General features: G+C 47.9%; 1 protein-coding gene across 2 annotated transcripts in view; it reads right to left on the bottom strand.

Moving 5' to 3' along the window:
• The window catches only part of Rab11fip1 (RAB11 family interacting protein 1), a 33,549-nt gene extending 24,290 nt beyond the window's left edge, over positions 1–9,259 (bottom strand). Inside the window, exon 1 of one of the 2 annotated variants that reach the window (XM_048330657.1) lies at positions 8,840–9,259. In XM_048330657.1, coding sequence (XP_048186614.1) covers positions 8,840–9,216 — 377 coding nt within the window. In that variant the 5' untranslated portion in view covers positions 9,217–9,259. The remainder of the gene's footprint in view (positions 1–8,839) is intronic. The other variant, XM_048330658.1, reaches the window with a different exon arrangement.
• Between the last annotated feature and the right edge of the window lie 6,966 nt (positions 9,260–16,225).

Below are 16,225 nucleotides of genomic sequence, written 5' to 3'. Positions count from 1 at the left end.
CTGATTTCAATTCCTACAAGCAACAATGACAAAAACCAGTGGCTCCCAGGGGCCTCTCACTGGACTGCCACAGGGCCAGGCAATGTTGTTTCTGAGACAGGGAAATACTGTCTCTCAGTGCGTCCCTGCGTACAGATAGGATTACACCAGCTGGCAAAGAACTGGCTGGCATGTCTTTCTACAGTCGAAGAAAACATGTTTTTCCTTCAAGACATTCTGGAGGGCAGACCCATATAGAAATATGTTGGCTTCTGAGATTCAGTACACACATGCTTACGTGCCCAGGAGCAAGAGAGACAGCGCGAGGAAGACGCCCGCACAAGCTTACCTTCTGGAAGACTACACAGCGGGTCACTGCACATCACTAAGGGCCAGCTACACTGGTAAGGGCTTGTACACTGGTACAAGCACTGTCCAGTTTCTCATTTTGAACATCAGTACAATTGCAAGGCAACTTTCTTCACTGGGAAGCATACAAAAATAATTTCACAGGAAAAGACATTCCTGAACAAGCACATAATTTCATGGTAAATAAGGTTCTCAGCTAGTTTAAACCCCCAGAGGGCTACCAGAGCCACCTACCAAGAGACTATTTAGCAAAATGAATAACCACAAATCCTCAAACAAACTCCAGGAAGCTCTAGGCATGGGAAAGCCAACAAGGCGGAGCAGCTCTACGCGTGGTTGCCACATTTGAGATGGGTCAGTGTTCATCTCAAGGGATGTGTGCGGTCTAGACTCCAGCATCAGTGTGGACTGCCTACTTTCCTTTTTAGGCCAAACCTCAAGTACAACCTGAGGTGTGAGTCACCTCCACAGTAACCAAGGCTCACCACCCAGGGGATTGCGGCCTCGGGTGGGGAGGGAAGCAGGAAGCACAGAGCAGCACACAGAGCAGAGTGTGTACCAGGCCTTGTGCAAGGTGCTTTACAAAAGGGCTCGGGTACCACCTCGGCAGGGATTAGAAATAAAGCCGAGGACTGGAGGCATGGCTCAAGTGCCAACAGCCAAGAGCAAAAGAAGTCAAGCAAGAGCTCAAAGGCACCAAGTTTAAGTGCTTGTACTAATACAAAAATAAATAAATAGTGCCGGGTATGTGGCCTAGTGGTAGAGGGCTTACCTAGCATACACGAAGGCCTGGGTTTGATTCCTCAGCACCACATACACAGAAAAAGCCAGAAGTGGGCACTGTGGCTTAAGTGGTAGAGTGCTAGCCTTAAGCAAAACAAAAGCCAGGGACAGTGCTCAGGCCCTGAGTTCAAGTCTCAGAACTGGAAATAATAATAATAATAACAACAACAAATGTGCTGGTGGATCATACCCAGCTACTCCGGAGGCTGAGATCTGAGGATCACTATTTGAAGCCTACCTTGGCAGAAAAGGCCATGAGATCTTTATCTCCAATTAGCCACCAAAAAGCCAAAGGTAGAGCTGGGGTTCAAGTGGTAGAACACCAGTCTTGAATAAAAAAAAAGACAAGTGAGACTGTGAGGCCCCGAGTTCAAGCCTTAGTACTGGTGTGTGTGTGCATGCATACGCACACAGTAAAATTTTAAAATGAATGAATGAATGAAGTGGAATGTCCTGTGGTAAGTGTGTGAGGACACCCAAGGAAAAGAACGTCATGTCCATTCGGATTGAGTTGCAATGTCCAGTCTCTTCCCCTATTAGCCTAGAAGCAATGTGGAGCAAACAGGGACTGAAATGTTTATGACCTATAAAATTGTATACATTTTCTTCTTCCGGCGAAGACCTAACCCACCATTAGCTGAGAGACCTTAGGCAAGTTATCTGTCTCCCTGTGGCTCCAGCTGCCTCTCTGAAACAGGCATCAGGGCACCCACCTCACGAGGCTGCCAAGAGGATCTGATGGTTTAACACAGGAGAAATGCTCAAAACAGTGTCCGGCTGTAGCTGTAGCCATAATCACTATTCAGTTGAAACTAGTGTGCACAGGTCATTTTTATCTGCAGCACATGACATGTGCTTGCCTTATAGTCTCGTTATCATTGATTCTAAAGACTACGATATTCTGTGAAGTGCAAATATTCCAGTTTACCCTTCAGAAAGTTGCTGCTGAAAGAGAATTTAGGATCACAAATATGTGCATCGGCATTCTTATGGTTTGAACTCAGGGCCTTGTAACTTGCTAGACAAGCACAGTAGAGCACTTGAACCATGTCCATAGCCCAAGGTATTAATAGTTCTGCCTACATTATCTAATACTTAAATTTAATCATCTAACATAAGTAACAACAGATTTTCCTTTGAAGGGAGTAACACTTGGTTTGTATTATGATTGGAGTATATTTCCTGTAACTTCTTGAGAGACACATAGTTACCCTCACAGAATCCTTCAGTTTCTAAACAAGAAGAGATGAGAAACAGGGCTCCCATTCGCTCAGACATGCCAGGGCAAAATTCGCTGACATGTGTGAACCAATGTTTCCAAGTGGGAACCAACAGTAGGTTCTTCAGTGAAGACTGAAGGAAAAAACATTTGAAGATTCTCTAACAATTAGGAAAATTAACGCATTTGTAAAATGTAAGCCTATTGTGCCTTCAATCATCTACTTGCAAGGTTTGATCATATCTCAAAAAAGACACAAAAGTTAATACTCTACCATCAGATCCAGGCTCTTACCTGTTGGCCAGACGTAAGAGCCACTGATGCATTATATTTGATCTACCAAAGAACAGCATGCCAACTGTGGGGTTCTCAAGCAAAGAGATTTTTAAGGACGGAAAAGAAAACGCAATGGTTTGACTCACATCCCTGGGCCAGGACAAAAGAAAACAAACTTGTGCATGACCAACATCAAAGAACATTCAGTTCACTCTCCTCACCCCATCAACAGACTCATGTACTCCCTTCTGAGAGCTCCTGGCAAGGGAGCAGAGAATCTGTGATTTATCTCGTAATCACACTATGTCTACAGCAAGGGAAAAAAAAGCACTAAAAATTCACTTTAATAAATGATTAGTAAAATGAAAAGTTCCATTTGGTTGCAGTGCACACCAATCACTTTCGCTGACCAAGAAAGGAAAGGTGCTACCGGAGGTGACATCCTGGAAGAAGTTATAACCACGGACTGCCTTTGCAACTGCTCGCACAGAGAACATGGACTCCACGACAAAGAGGCCTTTTCAGACGAGTATTTCTAGAACCTTTGTTGTCTTATCTAGAGGTTAGCCATGTCCTTATGCATAAAAATGCACTACAAAAGTGATTCGAGTGGCAGTCACACCTCTGAAAATATTTCTCATAAATGCCTTTCCTCTGGGCAATTCAAGGGCCCAAACTCAAGAACAGGTCATCGCGGCTGCCTTTTTTCTCCCCACAGGCACATTCCTAAAAGTATTTCCCCGGGACACCCTGGAGCCTCAAGCCCTGGATTTTTCTTTACTAGATTATCTTTCCCAGCAGGGAAAGAATTTCTCTTCTCATTACTGGGTCAAACTGGCTCCTTTGCAAAAGGCATCATCCTGGCCCTAGTCACAGAGGGAACCTGGGTAGTAATCAATCACAGAGCTGAATCCCAGGCTGGGAAACAATGAGGCAGAGCTTTGTCCCCTGACTTTGCCCACTACCTCCAGTCTTTAATCCACTGGCTAGATGTAAGATTGAACAATTCTCCAGTTCACCCCGGCAAACTGCCACCAGGCCTGTAGGATGTCCCCAACCACTCAGCCACTCCAGAGACATTGAGTGAACCCCTGCATTTGGTCACATAGCAAAGCAAAGTTAGAAATGGTCCCTGGCTCAGGAAAAACAGGCCAAAGCCAGGCTAGGTCTTCAGAGTCAGATGTGGCACGAAAGCCAAGCCAGGACTTCTCAGAGGGAGCAGGCCTCATTTTGCCAACACAAAGGCTGGGTGTTGGTTTTGTTGGAATTCAAAGATCCTCAAGGTATAGAAATCTGCCAAAATCCAGAACCAAAGAACAGCCTGGGAATTGCTCTGTAAGGAAAATAAAGCCTCAGATGGCCTCCTATCACTCTCCTATCTCTATGGCCGGAGCTCCTTGATTCCTCTGGAGCTAAGCCAGGACGTGTTGTTCCTTCAAAAGGATGAGTTTCCAGGACACAACAACTAATCCTACAGTATTTTACTATCTACCTAAGATATGCCAGAAAATATATGCTAGAGTTGATGGCATTAATTAAGTGGTTCATTTATTTGTGAGCTTTACTTTTCATTCATGGATTTATACCTTTTTGGGGGGTAGAGGAGGGGGTTGGTAATGTGTGCTTGCCAATAGTGGGGCTTGAACTCAAGAGTCTCATGCTCTCACTTAGCTTTTTCATTCAAGGCTGGAGCTCTATCACTTTAACCACACCTCTATTTCCCACTTTTTGATCATTAGTAAGAGATAAGAATCTCACAGACTTTCTATCCATCCTAGTTTTGAACCATGATCCTCAGTTCTTACTTCTTTTCCTCGGACCTATAGTTCCAGAAGCAGTGACATCATCAACTGCTTAGAGTACACCAATGAGATTACAGTTGCCACTAGATTACAGAACAAAGGCTTGCACTAAAATGGTAATTACTGAGAGACTTATACACACCCTAGTTTCTATGGCATGTCCCAGTCATTTGCTACAATAGAAGACTCAGCTCCCAAATGGCACTCCCAAAGTTGTCAGTCATCGTGACCTCACCCTAGTATCTAAGTGACTGTTGGAGGAAGAAAGCAGCCACACTTCCTGGTTCACTTTCAACACTTTACTTCACTAGTTCATTCTTATTACTTCCTCTCTCACACCCCCTACCACTTCAGCCCATCAGTTAGGCCAATTAAACCCATAAAGTATTTCTGAAATCCACAACCAAATCACATTATCCTTCCTGCGCCACCCCCTTTTTTTGGTGCTTGTATTGGGGCTTGAACTCAGGAACTCAAGCTCTTCCTTGGCTCTATCACTTGAGCCATATCGCCACTGTTAGCTTTTTGCTAGTTAAATGGATATAAGAAACTCTACAATTTGTCTGCCCAGGCTGGCTTCGAATCCTCGGATCTCAGCCTCCTGAGTAGCTAGAATTACAGGTGTGAACACTAGGGCCTGGCTCTATTCCTCTTAAATAAAGCTACCCTTCTCTTCAGCTTCATCCTATACAATCTTCTAAGTCCTCAGGTGCTCCGGCCTTGGAGCTTTTGCACAGGTTTCTTACCAGACCCCCTTGCTTCACTCTTCAGTAGAAGAATTCCTCTTTATTGCTCAGATGTACGCCAAAAAACTATCTGCAGTCTCCTCTGCTCAGGCTGGCCTTAAACTCCTGGGATTAAATAATCCCGTCTCACTCTTCAGCATAACTGGGACTCTAAGCTCCATCCACTACACCCCATTTCACAATCTCCTTCTTTAAACCATGACCTTCCTGCTCTTTCCTCTACAGGATTTATCACAATTCATGATCATTTCTGTGTTCATTTGTTTAATGTCTACTCCTCCACAAGGCCCTGAGCTTCCCAAAAGCAGAAGCCATGCCTGCCTTGCTCAGCACTAGTTCACACTGTATAGCCAGCACTTGCCACATAGGAGGTAGTAAACATATTTAAATGAACTGTAAAAATGAGAAAGAGAAAAAACAGTTGGAAGTCCCTCCATGCTAAATGAAAGTCTTACAAATAAAATGCTAAGTATTGTCTTAAAAAAAAAAAAAAAACACAACAAACCTCTTCCACCTCAACTAATGAGAAGTCTGACTTACTCTCCTAGTTGTCATAGTGAGGTAAGGTTGTTTACCCCAGTACCTAAGGAGAACTTGGTCTTGCACACCAAGCTCAGCTTTCTCCAGTAAAGTAGGTAGGGCTTGATAAGTGGGAGGGCTTCCAGGAAGGCCCAATACTATCTTCAAGGGAAATTCCAAGAAAGAGAGGAGAAAAAAAAACACAGCAACAACACTGCTTAAAATTTCCAACCTCTTACCTAAAAGTATAAGCACAAACCCCAATTGCTCATATCTTGGGAGTTATCTCTACTGCCATTTAAGCCATTCTCTGAATCTATCCTAGAAAAACAACCACCTAGCCCTATTTCTTTTTTTTCATTTTTATTATTAAACAGTTGTACAAAGAGGGGGCAATCCCGTAAGTCAGGCTGAGTACAATGCATCCTGACCATGGTCATCGCTTCCGTCATGCTCCCCGTTTCCCCTCCCATCCTCACCCTCAAGTTACATAGTTCAATTTCCTATTTCTTTTTAATAACCCCAGTTTTTCAACTGTCAACCGATTCCAACATCTGAGTACACTTACAGTTTGAGCCTTGTTGGTTTGAGGTCCAGGTACTTCACTACTCCCATTTGACTGAGACGCTAGTCTCTACCAGATGTTAAAATGCATTTCCTACCTAAAAGTCACACATGCTTCCTATTAAATATATCCTATCTATGTGTCACCTTAGTGTTTTTAAAGTATGTGTCATCACACCAAAGTTGAGATGATAATAAAAAGTACATTCTCTTGACTCCAACTTAATTTGATAGGTGGAGGCTTTCACAAGAAAATAAATGGGAACATTAGCACAGTTGGCTCTTAATGCTCTAATGGCTCTAGAGTATCTGCATCTGAACCCATAACAAAAGTCATGCTTCATTGAAGCAACTCTTCTTTGCTAGGAACACACACACACACACACACCCCACATATACACACAATATACAGACCAGGATTTTAACTTTTGTTCAGTTTCCGGTTTGCAATGTCTAAGGTAGAGTCAAACCATTAATAACTAGTTTGAATGACTTTTCCAGTTCAACTAGTTTCTTTTTGTTTAAACATCTGCCTTTTAGAACATGTCTTACTCTCCACATCTCAGCTATTTTAGGGTACCCTAGTGATAAACTGAGGCATAAAGACAACTTAGTTTAACTGGGTTCCACCAACTCTTTGGAAAGCCCCAGGAAGTGGTAGATGGAAAAGCTTATGATTTTACCTACTACTCATAGAGGAGCAGTAAGTCTTCCACTGAAGTGACCAAAAAACATTAACTAAGCACAATTTTCCAGTAAGCCACACTGTGACTAAGTGGCAATGAGCTTTTCTACTAGGAACAGGAGTGACCATGTAGGTTTAGGATTACCATGAAGATGAGAAAAATGCAATCAGAGACTTCACTCTTAAGACAGCTTAGAAAGGCTTCATCTCTCACAAAACAGTACAGAACCTTTTGAACCTTAACACTGGCTTCCTGAGTCCAGAATCGTAGAGACACCTTACAAACATCAATTAAGTCCGGCAACATGCTCCATTTAGAAATAGGGAAACGGGTGAGCCTGAGCAAGCCAACAATGAGTCAGGTTCACAGAAGACACCAGACCCAGGGCTCTGAAATCCCCATCTCTGGTAGGGAGATGTGATCTATCTGTCAAAGAGATGAAATATTCACAGAGAAACAGATGGCAAAGACGGAAGTGAATACATCCTTACATCTTAAGATGAAGCAAGACAAAGAATGGCCAACAGCCAACAACCCAAGGCTCCAAAATGTCATTTAATCTGATGGAAAATTAGCATTGCTTCAACTGCTCGTTACCAAAGACACTGAACAGCCTGCTGGCTTGTAAGTTGATGCTATGAGATACTTCTTCCATCTTCACAAGAGTCTCTATTTTTTATCTGATTTGCGTTCAGAAATGGCTATTCATCTATGACCAGATAAGTGAATGAGATAGTCCATGTGCTAACACATTCCTGAAACTGAGCCCACCCTAAAGTAAAGCTCAGAGCAACAAGGAAGCCTCTGGCACTCGGAAAAGCTAAAGTAGTCTACCTAATTCACTCAGAGTGGATCAGTGTGCTTCAAAACACTGCAGGGTTTCAGGCGGTGAGATGGCTGGCCGGCATCTTTTAGGTCAAGCAAAGCAACTAGTGAGGCTAACTAAGCTTTGGTACACTAGATAAACAGATGTTCCATGGGATAACGCACAGCCCTTTCCGAACACCTGCCAATGGGACTAAATAAATCCCTAACAGTGAGCTTTGGACTGGGTTTTGCCCAGCTTTCTGGTACAGTGAGATACTCTGGGAGAGAACCAGCCCCTAGGCGGTGACAGGTGAGCAGCCAAGGCCAAGAATAGGACAGACTCCAAAGAGGACCGATAGATAACCAGTCCAGCCCTGCAGCCACCAAACTATGCTTGCTGGAGGAACCAGATGTGGGATATGGCAAAACAGACAGGTGGTATTCCCCGCCCCGGCCCCGGCCCCGGCCCCAGCCGCCCCCAGGTAAGGGCCCCGCTCTGCGGGCGGCGTGGGATTTCCTTTCTGCAGCTAATTTTCCCCGGGTTCAGCGACGAGTACCGGACACACACCTAGAATTCTCCAGCCCACAAATCATCACCACTCCAGCTGGAGCTCACCGCGTCGGGCGCTGACGGGCGCCCCGCAGGTTCACGGCGGTCCCCAGCGTCCCCAGAGCCCCACACCGGGGAAGACCCGGGCGCGGGCGCCGAGCGCCGCGGGAGCCCGGCGACACCTGGCTGGGGAGCGTGCCCCCCGCCCCCCCCCCGCCAACGCCCGCCCCGGCCCGCACGCCCCTCCGGGCCCCGGGACCCCGCCCACCCCGCCCCCGGCCCGCACTCACTGCTTCCTCCCGCGGCCCTGGTCCCGGTGCAGCTCGCGCAGGTCCACCTCGGCGCGGCCCCCGGGACCCCCCACCCCGCCCCTGGTCCCCGGCCCCCCCCACCCCGCCCCCGGCCCGCACTCACTGCTCCCTCCGGCGGCCCTGGTCCCGGTGCAGCTCGCGCAGGTCCACCTCGGCGCGGCCCCCGGGACGCCCCCACCCCGCCCCTGGCCCCCGGCCCCCCCCACCCCGCCCCCGGCCCACACTCACTGCTTCCGCCGGCGGCCCTGGTCCCGGTGCAGCTCGCGCAGATCCACCTCGGCGCGGCCCAGGAACTTGTCGAGGCCGAGCAGCGCACGGTGCAGCACGGTGAGCTGCAGGGTGGCGGCGGCCGCGGGCGCGGCCCCGGACGCCAGCAGCGGCGGCAGCTCGAAGGTGGCCTCCTCCCGCCACACCGGCGCGCCCAGGCTGCGCTCCGACACCGACGTGGCGTACTTCTCCTTGCCCACCTGGATCACCGCGTACGCGTCGCTCGTACCCCCGGGGCCCTTGGCCCGCAGACCCCGCGCCTGCAACACCGTCACCTGCACGTGGGTTGGGGACCACAGGGTCCCCGGGCCCCTGCCCGCCGAGGCCGCCAGGGACATGGTGACGCCGCGCCCAGCTCAGACTGCAGAAGAGAACTGCGGCCCGCCGCCCGCGCGGCCCCTTTAAGGCTTCCGGCCACGCCCCCTCCTGGCCACGCCCCCATCTGCCCGTCCCTCCGCCCGCCCCAACCTGTTGTCCAGGGACGGCTTCGGGGCGCCAGGGGCGGGGCCGGAGCGGTGTGGTGGGCGGGGAGGAGGGCCAGGTCACGTGAGCAGGGGCGTGGCCTGGGCGTTCCCAGCCGGGAGGCTGCCCCGGGGCCTGAGGGTGTCGCAGCCCAAGGCGTCCCCAGGTGGCAGGTGTACGGCCTTGTGTAGATTACCTAACGTTTTATTCTGCTCAGCCATAAAATAAGATAGCCATCGCCTGCTAGCATTGCTGTAAAAGAAAAACATGCGTTCCACTTTTTAGCCTCGTCCTGGAACTCTGTGAGGTCTCCGTTCTACCTGGAGGGAGACTGGACGTGTGGGAGGCCCAATTCATGGCTGCTTTCTACCTTAGCTCCGGGGGGTCTGGGGGGAGGGCCAGAAAAGGGGAAGGTAAGTAGGGACGAGGTGGGTGAGGAGGTGCCCTGCCCTCGCCAAACGCTGAGAGGCTAAGTCAGAAAAAGCAAAGAGAAGGGGGAACTGGAAACGGGATGGCCAAACCAAACAGCAGCACGGATGACAGCCCCCCCCCTCCCCCCTTCCCCCCCCCCCCCCCCCGTCAGTTCCGCATTGTGCCCTGGTTGGGCTGGTTTCAGTCCCTCTTTAAACTTTATCTGGGGGCTCCCCCTCAGCTAAGTTCTTGTTCTAAGGGCCTATTAGTCTGACCACTTCCCTTCATTTCTCAGGCTTTGGTTTCCACTCCTTCCCAGTGGCTCATCAGCTTTGAAAGGTTGTTTGAATGGTTTAACATTTTTACAGTTAAGGAAGTATGAAGAACATAGCTACATATTCTAGGTTCTGTTGCAGAGCTGGGCCTAAAACTGGCTCCCAATCCAGAGCTGACTGACTCTCCTGCTTCTTCAGACCCTCAATTTTAGATTGTTGCTGGCCTCATTCCTGTAACCTCCAGATCTCTCCCTCCCTCCACACCGCTAAGCTTTGGGAACCCTGTGGAGGGGGGGGGGGTGAATCCTGCAATGTTGTCTTGCCTGGAACAGCCTTAGCTTCACACTTAGAGATTTCAAGGTATTTATTCCTCCTTGGGCCCCACCTTGAAAAATCACTTCTACCTCCTGAACAAACAGACCTGTCTAGACAATCTATCCCCTCCAGGAGGGCATTGGCTTTGTGGCCCATCCCTTTCTTTGCTCTTGTCACCCTCTCCCAAGTCCTTCCCATAGCAAGACTTCACTCAAACTTCTCCCTTCTTCTGACTCTTTGTCACTACCTTGAGGGTAGGGATCAGGCAACTGGTACCTTCACGGTACCTAGCAGAAACCTGAGGCTACAAAGGTATTCAGGAAGTGCTGTTGACTTCGAGTCTGTAGGTTATGCTGGCCAGTCATGATTCCTAAGTGTTTCATTTAAACTGTAGGATATCGAAAGACAGGCATTTTGCCTCAGACTTGGAACTGGAGGCAGCTACATACTAAATATGGGAAGAAGGAAGGTGTAGGACAGGACAGCATAACAGAATTATGTGTTTTGGTACCATTTTCCCTTCTTGAGGATCTGTTCTCTTCATTTGACTTCATAGCTCAATACATGTCCATAAAGATTTATTGAGAACTTACTTTGTAAGCCAGGCACCAGTGGCTCATGTTGCAGTTCTAGCTACTCAGGAGGGTGGGAGCCAAGGATCACAGTTTGAAGCCAGCTCAGGCAGGAAAGTTCATGAAACTCTTATCTCCAATTAACCAGCAAAATAAATAAATAAATAATTCGGAAGTGGAGCTGTGGCTCAAGTGGTAGAGCACTAACCTTGAGCAAAAGAAGTTCAAGGACAGTACCCAAGCCCCGAGCTCAAGCCCCAGAACTGGTACACACACAAAAATCTTAATTTGTGACAGACATGAGGCAGGTGCTTTTGGAGGCCCAAAGCTGAGCGTGACTTGGTTCCAAAGCACACCATAATAATACAATGGAAGAATTACATTAATAAGCACTAAAATAATACAAAAGAAATATTATATTGGTAAGCTGCTCTAGGATGTGTGTGTGTGTGTGTGTGTGTGTGTGTGTGTGTGTGTGTGTGCATGCGCACTGGTCCTGAAGCTTGAACTCATGGCTTGGGTTCTATCCCTGAGCTTTTTTGCTCAAGGCTAGTGCTCTACCACTTGAGCCACAATCTACTTTTGACTTTTCTTGATAGTTAAGAGTCTTACTCTTTCCTGCCCCAGAGAGCTTTGACTGTAATCTTCAGATCTCAGCCTCCTGAGTAGCTAAAATTACAGGCCTGAGACACCCAGCTGCTGTGGGTATTTTTGAGGAAAGAGAATATCTATGTAAGCAGGTATGTTTGTAGGAAGGTAATGGCACTGAGGATATATTTGATTGATAGTCAGAAAAAGAGGCATAGGAGAAGAAAATATCAATAGGAGAAAACAGCTGGGAGGGTCTCAAAGACATGAGGGTGTCAAAGTCATGGCGTATTTAGGGGCTACAGGCTACCCCTTTATAACTGGAGTATTGCATACTTAGGAGAGCACTGGGGCCAGTGAAGGAAACAGAACAACCATGGTGGACTAGGTCATTAAGAGATAAGCACCAAGTTATAGACCTGGGTTAAGGCTATGAGCAGGGATAGCATTTAACTGTGCTCAGGCCACCTGACAGGCATGAGTAGAAACAGCCTCAGAGTCTAAATTTGGGGTCATGGCTGGGAACGTGGCTTAGTGGTAGAGTGCTTGCCTTGCATTCATGAAACCCTGGGTTTGATTCCTCAGCACCACATAAACAGAAAAGGCCAGGAGTGGCGCTGTGGCTCAAGTGGTCGAGTGCTACTCTTGAGCAAAAGAAGTTCAGGGGCAGTGCCCAGGCCCTGAGTTCAAGACCCAGAACTGGAAAAAAGAACAAAAGATAAATTTGGGGTCAAAACCAAACATGAGGGGAAGTTGCTTTGAGCTCTGATCTCCACTCTGCTCTTCTACTTCCAGAACATGTCCACATGTGTGTGTAGGGTTGTGTATGTGTGTGTATGGGTGTGTGTGTACATGCTTAGCCTAGGGCTTGCACTCAAAGCCTCCCCCTGTCACTTGACATTTTCCTTTCAAGGTGGCACTCTACCACTTAAGCCACAACTCTATCTGGCTTTTTTCTGGTTAAGATAAGAATCTCACAGACTTTCCTGCCCTGTCTGACTTTGAACCTCAGTCTTCCTATCTCAGCCTCTTGCGTAGCTAGTAATGAGCCACCAGCACCTAGATGCTCTCAAAACACTCCTCCAAGGAAGAGAACAAGGAATGATACCTGGCTGACCTGCCACACTGACTGGGAGGAACCAGCTCTTCACTGCTGAGGAGGGAGGGAGGGAGCAGGAAGAAAACTTGTGAGCACTATGACCTCCATGTTTGGGTTTCTGCCAGACCCAGACTGGCTAAAGCAGTGGTGATGGGACAGAGGAGGTGGGAAGGCCAGCTCTCCACCAGGAGAAAGCAGCGTCCTCCCTCGGATGCCTAGCGCTGGTAGTAGATGTTCAGCGCTGCAGGTGTATGCATGGCGTCCCTGGAGGTAGGAACTGGACATTTGTCAGAGACAATGGCACAGTGTGTGTCTCAGAGCCATATGCGGCTTCCCCCCGGGGCCTCCCTGGCTGCCCCCTCCCTCCTTCCAGTCCAGAGCACATTATCCACAAGACCGGATGACTGAGCAGCCAGCCACCCAGGGGTAACAATCTGTCTCTTCTCAGTTTGACAGCCCCATATTTGAGGATTGGGGGAGATGCACAGGTGCAGTGACAGGCAACAAAATCCAAGGCTAGCACTCGGGGGACCCAGCCTGCTGCCCACCCTGACCATTGCCCCCAACCCCACCCCGTCTGTCCAGCCAGCAGCTGGAGGTCAGCCGCACCTTCCCAGGGTCACGGATCGGATCTCAGGAGTGTTTCTATTCACCTCCCACAGCCTGGGTATTGAAGAATGACTGCCCTTCCTCCCACCTGCCCCGCCTCTAAGACCCACTGAAAGAGGAAGCCAGTTTCAGTCGCCCTGAGCACGTGGGCAAGGTGTCCGGCAGGTTAGACTGGACAGGTAAGACACCCATCCTCCTCCACGAGCAGCAGCAGAGAGCCAGGCGTCCAGCCCAGGCCCTACAGAGCAGCTGCGCGGTTAAATCAGACCGGGAAAGGAGGGCCATGTTCCAGCTGGCTGGCATGGCTCTCACTCGAAACCTGTGCCCCTTGCTAGACGGAAGAAGAGGGACTCCGGGGAGACTGTTGCTGCCCCATCTAGGTGCATGGGTTCCAAAATCTTGTCTAGGAACACAGGTGTGGGATGGGGGGAGGTTTGTGTGCTAGTCTGGAGGGAGGAGCAGAAAGGGACTGGTAATGGCTGCTCCTCTTTGTCCTTTGCCTCAGACACCCTGGGTGTGGTGACAAACGTCCACACACAGTGATTCATTCACCTGGCTCGTGGTAAACAGCCTCCTGGCTTCTCTGCCCAGCTGCCATGGCCTCCCACCCACCAGGTTCACGGTGGCTGCCTTTCAGGTCTTACTCGGTGGGGTCACCAGGTATGGGGACGTCTAGATCACTGTCACCCAACTCTTTCCCCTTGCCCTAGTGACTGGGGCAAAGGGGGAAATCAAAATGGCATCTGAACTGCACAGATGAGCGGCTTTTCTGCCATTGTCTTGACACTACTGCCTGGTCTAACAAGCTTTGTGTCATAGATAGCACAAAGGTATTGTCTTTCTCGTGTGTCAAGTCTCCACAGGGAATGCCCTGGATGCCTTCACACCTCCAGTGCTATATCACTCCCCACGTCCCACACAAAGCTTTGACCATGTCCCCATTCCTAACTTGTCTCTTGCACTTCGATTCAGTGCCTGTTTTACTCACTTATTGAAGGCAGGCAATGAGCACTTCACCTCCAAGTTAGTATGTCTGGATTTCCCAAAGAAGCCGTTCAAGGAGAAGGGACATAAATGACTTTCACTGTGTATATGTGCCACATTTTCCGGATCCACTCGTCTACTGAGGGGCATCTGGGTTGGTTCCATATTTTAGCTATGACAAATTGTGCTGCGATGAACATAGTTGTGCTGGTGGCTTTAGTATGGCCTTGCTTGTAATCTTTTGGGTAGATGCCCAAAAGTGGGGCTGCTGGGTTGTAGGGGAGATCTATGTCTAGCCTTCTGAGGAATCTCCATACTGCTTTCCAGAGTGGTTCAACAAGTTTACACTCCCACCAAGGATGTAGTAGGGTTCCCTTTTGGTCACATCCCCTCCAGCATTTGTTGTTGTTAGTTTTCCTGATAATGGACATTCTTACTGGGGTGAGGTGGAATCTCAGTGTTGTTTTGATTTGCATTTCTTTTCTGGCCAGTGATGGAATTCTATGCCTCTAACAGAAAGAATGACATTGCCCCATTGGTAAGGAAATGGACGGACTTGGAAAAAATTATACTAAGTGAAGTGAGCCAGACCCAAGGAAACATGGACTCTATGGTTTCCCTCATAGGGAATAATTAGCACAGGTTTAGGCTAGTCACAGCAGAGGATCACAAGAGCCCAATAGCTATGCCCTTATGAACGCATAAGATGATGCTAAGTGAAATGAACTCCACGTTATGGAAGCAAGTGTTATATCATTGTTGTAATTATTTTCAACATGGCATGTGAAATTGTAGCTTTTTGTTTGTTTGTTTCTCTTGTATTCCCTTCCTGTGGTTGTACCTCCACTATCACTGTATTTCATCTGAGTACCCTGTATACTATATATACATGTATTAGAACTAGGGAAGGGAAAGGGAATATCAAAATCAAGAGACAAAGGATAAAAAGATAAACAATTCCAAAAGCAATACTCACAAAATCATTTGGTGTAAACCAACTGTACAACTCATTGGGGGCGGGGGAAGGGGAAGGGGAAGGGGGAGAAATGAGGGAGGAGGTAACAAGTTGAACAAGAAATGTGGGCTGGGAATATGGCCTAGTGGTAAGGGTGCTTGCTTCGTATACATGAAGCCCTGGGTTCAATTCCTCAGCACCACACACACAGAAAAAGCCGGAAGTGGCGCTGTGGCTCAAGTGGTAAAGTGCTAGCCTTGAGCAAAAAGAAGCCAGGGACAGTGCTCAGGCCCTGAGTCCAAGCCCCAGGATTGGCAAACAAAACAAAACAAAGAAATGTACTCACTGCCTTATGTATGAAACTGTAACCCTTCTGTACATCACTTTAACAATAAATAAGTAAATGTTAAAAAAAAAAGAAATAGAGAATGAAATCTATTTAAAGCTTAAAAAATAAATAAATGACTTTCAAACCCTCATTTAATTCAGTCATTTAATACTACATACCACATCTGTAGCACTACCTCACACAACCATTTTTTGTATCTTTTTTATTTTTGCTCAGGGCTAGCACTCTCCCACTTGAGCCATAGCACCACTTCTGGCTTTTTCTGTATATGTGGTGCTAAGCATTCGAACCCAGGGCTTCATGCATGCTAGACAAGCCTTCGAACACTAGGCCACTTTCCAAGTCCCACACAACCATCTTTTTTAAAATGTAAGGTTTATTTTTTTTCTGATTAGAAAGTGTTAAGTGTTCTATGTAGATGAGTCCCAGTTCAGAGCCATTTTATGGCATACAGAAGGCAGAAATTTTTGTTGCTGATAGTTTATTATTATTGTTGTTATTTATTTTTTGCTTTTCAATATTAGGGCTTCAATTCAGGTCCCCAGGCTGTCCTTCAGCTTTTTTGTTTTGTTTTTACTGCCTAGTCTCAAACTCAAATTTTTCTGCCCCAACCTCCTAAATCCTGGGGTTACAGGTGTGCACTACTGAACTCATGCTAGAGAACTGAAATTTTAGCTATAAGTAAAGGACTGCAATTTCAAGTTTGTCTAATATGGTTTTTTTTCTTC

This window comes from Perognathus longimembris, chromosome 21, assembly GCF_023159225.1.
Source record: "Perognathus longimembris pacificus isolate PPM17 chromosome 21, ASM2315922v1, whole genome shotgun sequence".
Taxonomy (NCBI): domain Eukaryota; kingdom Metazoa; phylum Chordata; class Mammalia; order Rodentia; family Heteromyidae; genus Perognathus; species Perognathus longimembris.
This window is presented reverse-complemented; position numbering and strand designations above follow the sequence as displayed.